Source organism: Rhincodon typus, chromosome 19 (assembly GCF_021869965.1).
Source record: "Rhincodon typus isolate 14 chromosome 19, sRhiTyp1.1, whole genome shotgun sequence".
Taxonomy (NCBI): domain Eukaryota; kingdom Metazoa; phylum Chordata; class Chondrichthyes; order Orectolobiformes; family Rhincodontidae; genus Rhincodon; species Rhincodon typus.
The window spans coordinates 9,687,447-9,699,529 of record NC_063350.1 but is presented as its reverse complement, the minus strand read 5'-3'; the positions used below and the strand labels follow the sequence as shown (position 1 = coordinate 9,699,529).

Here is a 12,083-nt window from a genome sequence, read left to right as displayed (position 1 = left end):
CTCACACTCACACTCACACTCACACTCACACTCACACTCACACTCACTCGCTGTAGTTGTTTCTATTTTTGGGTAACCCTTCCAAGTTTAATGCCCACACTACCACTAGTTGGGGGGTGCCAACAGATAGTTTTATACAAAGGGTGCTGTGAGTTCTATGCCTATTTGGCGGGCAGTAAGGTGGCTTAGCTTACCATGCAGTAGTGTGTCAGGGGTTAGAACCCCCCCCAAAACTGTACTATCGAACAACCATTCCTCATGTCTCTATACTGCCAAGTAGGCCGAGGGTTTGGGGGTGCAATTATAGTTGCAGAAGGTGGTTAAAGCTTTTCAATCAAATTCTCTGATGTAAGGATTGACATTCAGCACTTATTCCTGCTTTCTGGGTCAAAATATCTAGCATCCAGGCAGGTGGGGAAGATATTTGGGTACATACTAATTACACAAGGTTCCTTTTTCCTGTATACATTTTAAACGCCCACACCCTGAACCAATATTCTTCCTTTCCCTCCCTGATGTACCCACCATCCTGCCATCCCTGTTGCCTCTTTGCTGTGGTACGGTCTCCACAATGACATTCAGTACCTTGCTCAAGCAGTAATCCTACATGTGCGAACACACATAGCAATTCTCATCTTCATGTCAACAGCCTCTTCACAGCATGAACCAGAAAAGTACATCCTTTGTGGATGCTCTCCCTCCTGAAATCAGTCACTGGAGCTAATTCTGACACATCCACACATTCAGTGGAGATAGGAAATAAAATGGCACATATCAGCTCCCAACCATCGTACAAACGCTGAAGGAGGCTATTTGGACCAAGTTGTCTCTGCCTGCTGTTTAAATGATTTTCGACCCTCTCCCCCTGCTCTTCCCTCATAGCCCTGCAATGACCTTTGTTGAAAGTCTATGTGTTCTTCACTTCTGATGGTTACAATTAGAATCCGCTTCCACCTCTCATTCTGGCCAAGCATTCCAGATCGCAGTCACTGCAGAAAAAGTGTTAATTTTCCCTCGGCTCTTTTGCCAGTTATAAATCCTTTGATTATCAGCCCCCATTCTACTCCTTATGCAGCTTATCAAAACACCTCAAACATTTTGAACAGCTTTAGTAAATCTCCTCTTAACCTTCTCTCGGGTGGAGAACAGTCCCAGTCACTCGAGACCCCCTACTTAACTGAACTGCCTCATCACTGGGGCAATTCTGGTAAACCTCTACACACCTTGCCATGCTTCCTATAATGTGGTTCCCAGAATTAGACACAATGTACTAACTGAAATGTAACCAATGATTTATGAACTCTTTTGCATAACTCTAGCTTTTGTGCTCTATTTATAAAGCCATTGGGATTCTTTTTTATTGTATCAAACAAATGAATGACACATGCCTACAGGAAATTTGTATGAGAATGTTTTTGTCATCAGTTCTGATGAGGTGAGATCTCTCTCTCTCCCTCTCTCTGACTAGAAGGAAATCAATATAATGATTACTCATGTATCCACATGCCTATTTTGACTCTGTTACAATGGTGTTGACCCTAACCTGTTTCATAGGCATTTCAGATTCCCTGGCACCTTCTCCCAATTGATGGCCACTCAACCCACTCTGCTCCACTGCTTCTCGAAATGCTGGTATGCTGCTGGTGTCTTCCACAGTGAAGACTGATGCAAAGTACCTCTTCAGTTCCTTCACCATTCCTTTGTTTCCCATTACCATTTCTCCATTCTCATTTTCCAGTGGTCCAATGTCCACTCTTGCCTTTCTCTTACCTTTCACATATCTTTTAAAAAAAAACTCCTGCAATCTTCTTTTACATTACTAGCTAGCTTATACTCATATTTCATCTTCTCCCCCTTTATTGCTTTTTCAGTTGTCCACTGCTGGTTTTTTAAAAGGCTTCCCATCCTCCAGTTTCCCACTAGCTGATGAATATAATAATTTTTAAAATATACAGGAAAGCGGCAGAGTTGAGAAAATTGATGAGAATTTGGAATTTGATGGTACAGAGACCCCTACTGCTCACAGCCTGCAGTTACATGTTGACATGGCAGAATTGAATGGGGAGGTGCTGACACAACCAAAGGAAACATTGATGGGAAGGGCTTGACTAAAATAAATTATCGCAGCAGCTAAAGTCTTCTGGAGAACCACGCCAAGATTGCTATTAACTCCGGTTAATATTCACAGCTCATTTATAGCTACGATGGCAGGTAATAATTTAGCTAAGTAGTGTTATGGTCGGACTGTCTCCAATCCATTCTATGGCAGGGCAAGTCACACACAAAAATCTTTACTACTTCAAAAAGAAACAGCAGCAGTGTGATATTGAAAGGGCATACTAGTATGGGTATCATATAGCAAGGTAAGTTTGCAGAAAACTTCACACATGACCTCACTCATCCCTATCCGAACACCCTCCTCCAGCACTAGAATCCTCCCAAGATTTCTGCACTCCTCAATCTGTCCTCTCAGCCACCCTGAGTTTTAAACACTGCATTACAACCATCAGCTTCCCAGATCCTAAGGATCTTAACCTCTCCCCAAACCCCTCCACGTCTCTCCATTTCTTCACGACGTTCTTTAAAATCTCTTTGAGCATCTTTGTAGGCACATGCCCTAAAATATTTCTTTTAATATTCATTCATGGGGATGAAGGTATTGCTGGCTAGGCAGCACTTATTGCCCAGAGGGCAGTTAAGAGTCAACCATGTTGCCATGGGCAATGGGTCTGCAGTCACATGTAGGCCAGAATGGCAGTTTCCTTCCCTAAAGGACACTGGTGAACCAAATTGGTTTTTCCCAACAATTGGCAATGGATTCAGGATCATCATTAGGTTCTTAATTCCAGATATTTTATTGAATTCAAATTCCACCATCTGCCATAGCAGGATTTGAACCCAGGTCCCCAGAACGCTATTTGGATTAACAGTCCAGCGATAATACCACTAGGCCTTTCCACCTGTGAGCTGGGTATCAAATTTTGCCCAATAGTTGTCCTGTGAAGTACCCTGGGACGGCTGCACGACCTTAAAGGCTCCAGGCAAATGCAAGTTTTTGTTGGCAGAATGCCGAGCTGGTGGGGCTCTATGTCAAGGGGAGAAGTTTGACCAGCACCGAGACGCGAAAGTCGTCCAGAGCAGGTGGGAGAAAGCAAGGTTTCCCCAAAAATTTTCACGTAGGAAGTTGCGAGGGTTAACGTTGCAGTACAGACTCTGACACAGGTGGCTCACCAGAATGCACTCGGCTCAGATAGAGGAGCCTGGGTGGACCTTTCCATTCTCACTCGTCTCAAGTGTATACAGCTCGTCCCTTTTCTTTTAACACGCGCTGTTCACACTCTCTCTCTCTCCCTGGGAGCTGCTGTTGCTTCCAAACTTGTCACTGAAACACCTTCACCTTGCCCCACCATCTAACTCCTGCGTACAGCTGTCACACACAGCCCTGGGCAAGCATGCAATAAGACTGCCCTGAACAGATTTGTCACTGCTCTTGTCTTTCAGCTTTTGACTGTGAAAAATGTTTGCCTTTCGTAAGAAGGGAAGGTCGGGGTGGCGGGGGAAGAGAGGGGGTAGCTGGTTGGGCATTGGGAAGGTGGGTGGGGGGAGGTGCAAGGCAACAGGAATGACTACAGATGTCACCATTGGCAGGGTGCTACAAAATTAGTGTTGCTAATTCTTTTATATTTCAATTACCCAAACTGCTAAGATTATTTCAAACGAGGAAGCTTCAGTCAATGAACAGCTTCTTTGCATAATGACCTCTGTTTGTACGAAGAGGTTTTTAATTTTTCTTCGTTAAAAGGAGAGAGAGAGAATATAATGGCAGAAAATAGATAGGCTAAAGCTGTTTTTTTGTCAGCCAGCTCTGAGCCTAAATGTTCTCACTTTAGCTAAATGCCTCTGGATCATTGCATGGCTAAGATTCCATTGCGTTGTACCAAAGATGCATCAAAGTCAACCTCAGGAAACGAATGTGACATTTAGATTTCCACAGCAGCCATTGTTAAGATCATTTTAAACAAAATAGTCAATTTGATGAGACATAATGGGCAGTTTTATGCCATCAGCTAGCAGTGACATGCAATAGGATTCAAATCTGGCTCAAATCGGTGGAAGGAAATTGCCTGCTGCAACAGCAACAGAGTTTCAATCCATCAGCCTGGGCTGAATCCAACACAGACAAAAAGAACAATATATTTACCAGCTGTGCTGAGCCCCAACACTCAATACTTTAAGGCAGACCTTGTATACATCCCAGCAACTTTCAAAACTGTACCCAGTGGAAATTAAGTATGGGACAGAAAAGATTTAGGTCCAGAAGACTGGAACATGTAGACTTTGCTTCAGACTGAAGTTTGTTTTGAGAGAATGTGCAGAAATAGGCCATTCGACCCATCTAGTCCGTGCCAGCGTCAATGCTTCACCCTGCCTCCTCATCTTGTCGTAAAATTCTATTCCTGTCTCCCCTTAATTGTTTATCTAATGTCCCATTAAATCACAGAATGGTGCAGAAAGAGGCACTTCAGTCCATCACGTCTGCCCTGGCTCTCCACTGAGCATCACACCATTCTCTTGCCTTTTTCCCCGTCCCTTGTGTATTGTTTTAATTCAAATAATCATCCTGAATGCTTCAATCGAACGCAACTCCACAACACCAGGCACTGCATTCCAGATCCTAACTACTCACTGTGTGAGAATGTTTTCTCCTCACATCACATTTGGTACCTTTGCAAATTGCTTTAAATCTGTTCCCTCTTGCTCTCAATCCTGGATGAGCGGGAACAGTTTCTCCCGGGTCTACTCTATCCAGACCTTTCATGATTCTGAAAACTCCTGTCATCACCTCGTGGCCTCTTCCTCTCCCATAAGAACAGTTCCAACCTTGCCAATTTATCCTCGTAACCGAAGTTTCTCATCTCTGGAACCATTTTTGTCAATCTCTTCTGCACGTTCCCTACTGCATTCACATCTTTCCTAGAGTGAGATATCCCAAAACTGTGTATAATACTGCAGATGAAGTCTAACAAGTGTCTTGTATAAGTTCAGCAAGACCCCCTGGCTCCTGTACTCTCTGCACCTAGTCATAAATGTCAGGATAGTGTGTGATTTACTGACTGCACTCTATTACCACCTTCAATGGTCTATGCGCATACACACCCAGGTTTCTCTGCCCCGTAACCACTTAAGTATTGTAATCCCTTCGTATGCATCAGGAAGAAATATAGGAGTAGGCCATTCAGCCCCTCAAACCTGCTCTGCCATTCTAGATCATCTACCTCAATGTCATATATCCTTCAATGTCATTAGTGACATTCTACCAAATGTCTACCAAAACTCTTGTCACATAGTGACTGAGCTTCCTGGGGTCGGGAATGCCAAAGATTCACCACCATCTCTGAGTGAAGGAATTTCTCCTCATCTCAATCCTAAAAGGCTTGTCTTTTTTCAGACATATCATCCTCTGGTTCTAGACCCCACAACCAATCCTTCCTGCATTTACTCTGTCTAATACTCTTGTTCCCTGTGGTCAGGAATGATTCCCACCATGGGGAAAGAGATTTTCCCCTTGAAATGGCCACACAATTTTTTTGTGACAATCTTTTTGTTTTGGCTGCTGGCGTTGCCTATCCCCCAATGTATCAGTTTTGCTTCAAAACGCATTGAACAAAATAAGGTAGAGAAGAACAATGTCCATCTCAGGAACCATCACTGGGTGGCAGAGTGGTTAGCACTGCTGCCTCACAGCACCAGGGACTCAGGTTTGATTCCACCCTCAGGCAACTGTCTGTGTGGAGTCTGCACATTCTCCCCGTGTCTGCGTGGGTTTCCTCTGGGTGCTCCGGTTTCCTCCCACAGTCCAAAGATGTGCAGGCTCGGTGCATTGGCCAAGCTAAATTGTCCACAGTGTTTAGGGGGATGGGTCTGGGTGGGATGCTTTGAGGGGCGGTGTGGAGTTGTTGGGCCGCAGGGCCTGTTTCCACACTGTAGGGATTCTGAGTGTAAGTTGCACCGAATAACCCAGAACTGGAGATCATTCAAACTCTTCTGCCCGTGTCCGTTTTTGAAGACATCACCCCTGTGTTCCCCGACCTACACTGACTCCCAATCAAGCAAGCCTCAACTTCAAACTTCTCATCCTTGTTTCCAAATCCCTCCACCTCCTTTATTTCATTGGATGTCGGCATCACTGACAAGGCCAGTATTTGTAGCCCTTTTTTTGAATGACCCTTGAATTCAGTGGATCAGTGGATCAGATTAGAGGACAGTTAAGAGTTAACCAAGTTGCTGTGGGTCTGGAGTTACATGGAGGTACGGGATGGCAGGTTTCCTTCCCTGAACAACATTCGTGAGCCAGACCGTTTTTACAACAATTGAAAATAGTTTAACAGTCCCATCACTTCGATTCCAGATTTAGTAAGTGAATAAATTCCACCTGCATTCCTGGCAGGATTGGAATCCCTCTTACTGACAGCGGAAGCCTGAGCTTCTTGATTCCTCGTCCAATGATATCAGCACTCTCCCCTTATCCCTGCAATCTCCTTGAGTTTCCACATTGCTCTGTGAATTTTATGTTCTTCCAATTTTGGCCTTATGAGGGACCACAACGGGGAGGCGATGGCCTCGTGATATTAGTTAGTCCAGTTAGTCCAGAGACCCAGGTAACGTCTGGAGACCTGGGTTCAAATCCTACCACAGCAGATGGTGGAATTTGAATTCAATAAAAAAAAAGACCTGAAATGATGACCATGATGACCATGAGTTCGTTTTCAATTGTCAGGAAAAACCCATCTGGTTCACAAATGTCCTTTTAAGAAAGAAAATCTGCTGTCCTTATCTGGTCTGGCCCTCATGTGACTCCAGACCCACAGCAATACGGTTGACTCTTTTGGGCAATAATCATAAGGGAGGAAAAGTATGGAGCCAAAATCCAAGCCCCACATGCATTTGTGATGACATTCAAATGTGGAAGGTATTGACTGCTTGCACGCTGTCTATACATTGTCATTGTTTCTGCTTTGTCCATTTCCGTTGCGAGAAATAAAACAGCTAGTAATTCAAAGGGATTTGGATTTTGTTCAATAAAAAATGTGAAGTTCATTTTCACTGTCAGCCATGGCTCAGTAACACTGAGTTAAAAGATTCTGTGTTCAAGTCCCATTGTAGTACGTGAGAACAGAACAAGCTAGCAATCCCTGGTCACTACTGAGGGAGTGTTAAATCTGCCAGTCCTTCAGATGAAATGTTGAACTGAGATCCCATATACCCTCTCAGGAGGGTGGTAAAGATCTCATGCCAGTGATTTGGAGAAGAGTAAGGGAGTGAACCTTGCTGTCCTGGGAGCACTCGTCCCTCAAACAACCATCAGATCACACTTATGGAAGTTTGCTATGTCTAAGTTGGCTGGTGTGTTTCCTGTGTTACAATGGACCCCTGGCTGTAAAGGTGATTTCAAACATTGTGTGGGTATGAAAGGCAGGCTTTTATTTTACCTCATTCAATCAAACTTTTCAGTATAGGAGTTGGGATGTCATGCGGAGTTTGTTGAAGCCCCTTTCTGGAGTACTGTGCGCAGTTCTGGTCGTTCTATTATAGGAAGGATATTATTAAACTGGAGAAGGTTTAAGAGAAGATTTGCCAGGATGTTGCCAGGAATGGAGAGTTTGAGATATAAAAAATGGGCTGGAAAGACTGGGACTTTTTTCATTGGAGCATTGGAGGTTGAGGGATGACCTTATACATGTTTATGAAATCATGAGGGGTATAGATAAGATGAATGGCAAAGGGTTTTTTCTCTAGGGTGGGGGAGTTCAAAACTAAGGGGCATATTTTTAAGGTGAGAGGAGAAAGATTTAGAAAGGACATGAGGGGCAACTTTTTTATACAGAGAGTAGTTAGTGTGTTGAATGAACTGCCAGAGAAAGTGGTGGCTGCAGGTACAGTTACACGGCGACACGGTGGCACAGTAGTTAGCACTGCTGCCTCACAGCGCCAGGGACCTGGGTTCGATTCCAGCCTCGGGCGACTGTCTGTGTGGAGTTTGCACATTCTCCCTGTGTCTGTGTGGGTTTCCTCCGGGTGCTCCGGTTTCCTCCCACAGTCCAAAGATGTGCAGGTTAGGCGGATTGGCCATGCTAAATTGCCCGTAGTGTTCAGTGAGGTCGAGGGTGTATATTAGGTGGGTCATAGGGGGATGGATCTGGGTGGGATGCTCTGAGGTTCGGTGTGGACTTGTTGGGCTGAAGGGCCTGTTTCCACACTGTAGGGATTCTAACTCTAACATTTAAAAGACATTTGGATAAGTTCATGAATAGGAAAGGTTTGGAGGGATATAGGCCACACGCAGGCAAGTGGGACTAGTTTAGTTTGGGAACAAGGTCAGGTTGGACTGAAGGGTCTGTGCTGCATGACTCTATGTATAAACGCTGGCCTAACCAGTCATGCACTCATCCTGTGAATGAGTTAAAGACAACAGTATCCCTGATATTAATCGCCAGGCTATTGATGGATGTTCCTTCAGTCACCTAGACATCCAGAATATCCTACCTGTATCTCAAGAACCCTTTAAAGGCACTGCTGTAAATCTAACTCTTTGACCAAGGTTTTTGGCTGTCTGCCCTAGAACTGCTTTAAATTATTCAATTGGATCAGAGATAGTAGGAACTGCAGATGCTGGAGAATCCAAGACAACAAGGTGCAGGGCTGGATGAACACAGCAGGCCAAGCAGCATCATAGGAGCAGAGAGGCTGACGTTTCGGGCCTAGAAGGGTCTAGAAGGGCCTGCTGTGTTCATCCAGCCCTGCACCTTGTTGTCTTAAATTATCCAATGTCCATTTTTGCTGTTTCATCGTCTTATAAAGTGGCTTGGAAAGATAGATTAGGTTAAAGGTGCTTTACAAATGTAAGTTAGTATTAGTACATTGAAATTGGCATTTAATGTGCATTTTTATAATGAGTATAACTTGATGGATGTTTTACAGCAGCAAGTAGGGAGCATTCAAACTGAGACATCAGACCAGTGAAGAGAATGACTGAGGCGGCATCAGCTGAGAAGATCTCAGCTTACCATATGGAAACCTTCCTCTCTCACCAAAAAGACCCAGCAATGTGAATTTTCCTCCATTCCATTTTCCTTGCCAGATACCAGAGTTTCCACATTTAATCCCGGATTCTCTACAATAATCCGGTACACACAAACAAACGAGAGACAATGTTAAAATTGTTAAAATCACAGGCCAAGATGTTCCTCATCATAGTCAAGACGATTTTCCTCTTAAGTAACAGCCTTCCGCAGTTGCTTTCCCTATAACCTCTGGGTCAGGAGGTCATGGGTTCAAACAACATGCCATTTACCTGGACCCACTATCTAGATGGACCATAACAAATAAAGACTTGCATTGATATAATATCTTCACAACTTGAAGCTGATCCAAATATCCTGCTGGCCAGTGACGTACTTTCAAAGTGCCCAGCCTGTTGTAGAGAATGTGGCAGACAAGTTCTACACAGAAATCTCCTCTGAATTGTCTTCCAATGCACTGGGGAGGTGATGGCCTACTGGTGTTGTCACAAGAGTAGTAATCCAGGAAACTCAACTAATATTCTGGGCACCTTGGTTCAAATCTCGCCATGGCAAATGGTGGAATTTGAATTCAATAAAAATAATCTAGAATTAAGAACCTACTGAAGACCATGTTGGAAAGATCCATCTAATTCACTAATGTCCTTTAGGGAAGGAAATCTGCCATCCTCAGCTGGTCTGGCCTACATGTGACGCGAGACCCACAGCAATGTGGTTGACTCTTAATTGCCCTCTGGGCAATGAATGCTGCCTGGCCAGTGACGCCCTCATCCCGTGAATGAATAAAGGAAAGAAAATGTGACTCCAGACCCACAGCAGTGTGGTTTATTCTCAACTGCTCTCTGAAATGGCCTAGCAAGTCACTCAGCTGCATCAATAGCTCAGCCTGTGGACAGCATTGGTTCAAGGAGGCAGCTCCTCACCATCTTCTGAAGGGCAACTAGGGATGGGCAATAAATGCTAGGCCCAGCCAGCAATGCCCATATCCCATGAGTGAATAAAAAATGCTCCCACAAACAGCAGTCTAGTACTGACTAAATCTATAGATTTTCAGTGTCTGTAGTTGGTTACCCTGTCAACCCCTTAAGAATCCGATATGTTTCAATGAGATCACCTTGCATTCTTCTCAACTCCAGGGAGTAGAGTCTGAACTTGTTTAACCTTTGTTCATAATACAATCCCTCCATAATAAGGTTTATCCCAGTGAACTTTCTCTGAACTGCCTCCAATTGAAAAAATGTCTTTCCTTACATAAGGGGATCAAAACTGCTCACAGAGCTCCCATACAGTGGCAACAAGTAGGACAAAACCTGACAATTAAAGGTAGGTTATTGAGGGGTGAGGTCAGGAAGCTTGCCTTCAGAAGAGGGCAGCAGAAATCAGGAACTCTTCTTCAGAATCAAATCAAACATTTCAAATTTTGACACATTTGAGTTAAGGCAGGGCAGAGTATATGTGGGATCTTGCTGTGTACAAATTGGCTGCCGCGTTCCCTACATTGTACGAGTGGCTCCACTTCAAGAAAAGTCCTAATTGGCTGGAAAACACTTTTGGGCTGTCTGGAGGCTGTGAAAAGGGCTACACAAACAAAAGTTTATTTATTTCCATGTTTTTATGGCTGAAAGCTGGAGATCAGCCTGCCCCTGTTCTTACCTGCACCAACTCCTGTTTCCCTACCCCACCCCCGTGCTCCCTGAGATAGATTCACTCCCTACTGATCAACAACATTTTCCCAAAATTCTCATCCCCAATTCCCAATTCATCCATGGCTCTGGCCCGTCAACTCCTCCAGCTCCATAATTCTCCGAAATGTGACCAGAGACAACAAGAGCAGAATTAGGCCATTTGGCCCCTCAAGCCTGCTGCAATGATCGATATGATCACGGCTAATCTGTTTGTGTTTCCACATTCCCACCTACTCTCGATAACCTTTCATTCCTCTACCCAACAAGAATCTATCTACCTCTGGCTTAAAAATATTCAGTGTCCCTTCCTCACTGCTTTCCGAGGGAGAATTCCAAAATCTCACAACCTTTGAAGAGAAAAGAAATTCTATTCATCTTAAAAGGGCAACCGCGCTGATCTTATAACAGTGGCAAACAGTCCTGAACTCCCACAGAACAGAAGCCATTCTTTTCATGCCCACTCTGTCAAGTTTTTAGAATCTCAAGTACTCTGGGACAGTATGGTGGCTCAGTGGTTAGCATTGCTGCCTGCCAGGACCAGGGGCCTGGGTTCGATTCCACCCTCGGGCAAGTGCGTGGAGTTTGCACATTCTCCCAGTGTCTGCGTGGGTTTCCTCCGGGTGCTCCAGTTTCCTCCCACAGTCCAAAGATGTGCAGGTTGGGTGGATTGACCATGCAAAATTACCCATGATGTGCAGGTTGGATGGATTAGCCATGGGAAATGTGGGTTTACAGGAATGGTGTGGGTTTGAGTGGGAGCTCTTCAAAAAGTTGGTGCAGACCTGATGGGCCAAATAGTCTGTTTCCATACTGTAGGGATTCTAAATAACCCCCTACTCTTTTACAGTCCAGTGGAAACAAGCCCAGCCTGTCTAATTACTCCTCGTAAAATAACCCCCTCATTCTCCCCACCCCCGGCCTATTCCCATGACCAACGCTCCCTCTCATCCCCGCCTCCTTGACCTGACACAGCCTGTCCATCTTCTCTCCCAGCTATCCACCCCTCCCACCTCACTGACCAATCCCCACCACTGCCTACCTGCACTCACCTATCACCATCCCACCTACCTTCCCCTGCCCCACCCTTCCTCTCTCTATTTATTTCAGCGCTCCCTTCCCCTTCCCCCATTTCTGAAGAAGGGTCCCAACTCAAAACGTCAACTTTCCTGCTCTGTGTTGCTGCGCTCCTCCAGCCCCACACGGTGTTATCCCCTCATTCCAAATGTTGATCTAGTAAATCTCCTCTGAATCATCCTCAATGCATTTACACCCTTCCTTAAATAAGGAGATTAAAACTTCACACAGAGTTTCAGATGAG

At 44.7% G+C, this 12,083-nt stretch overlaps 1 protein-coding gene across 1 annotated transcript in view; it reads left to right on the top strand.

Annotated features, from left to right (window-relative positions):
* LOC109932249 (protein CBFA2T1-like) overlaps positions 1 to 12,083 on the top strand; it is a 77,946-nt gene that overhangs the window by 47,180 nt on the left and 18,683 nt on the right. Inside the window, exon 11 of the mRNA XM_048608529.1 lies at positions 2,993 to 3,141. Coding sequence (XP_048464486.1) covers positions 2,993 to 3,141 — 149 coding nt within the window. The remainder of the gene's footprint in view (positions 1 to 2,992; positions 3,142 to 12,083) is intronic.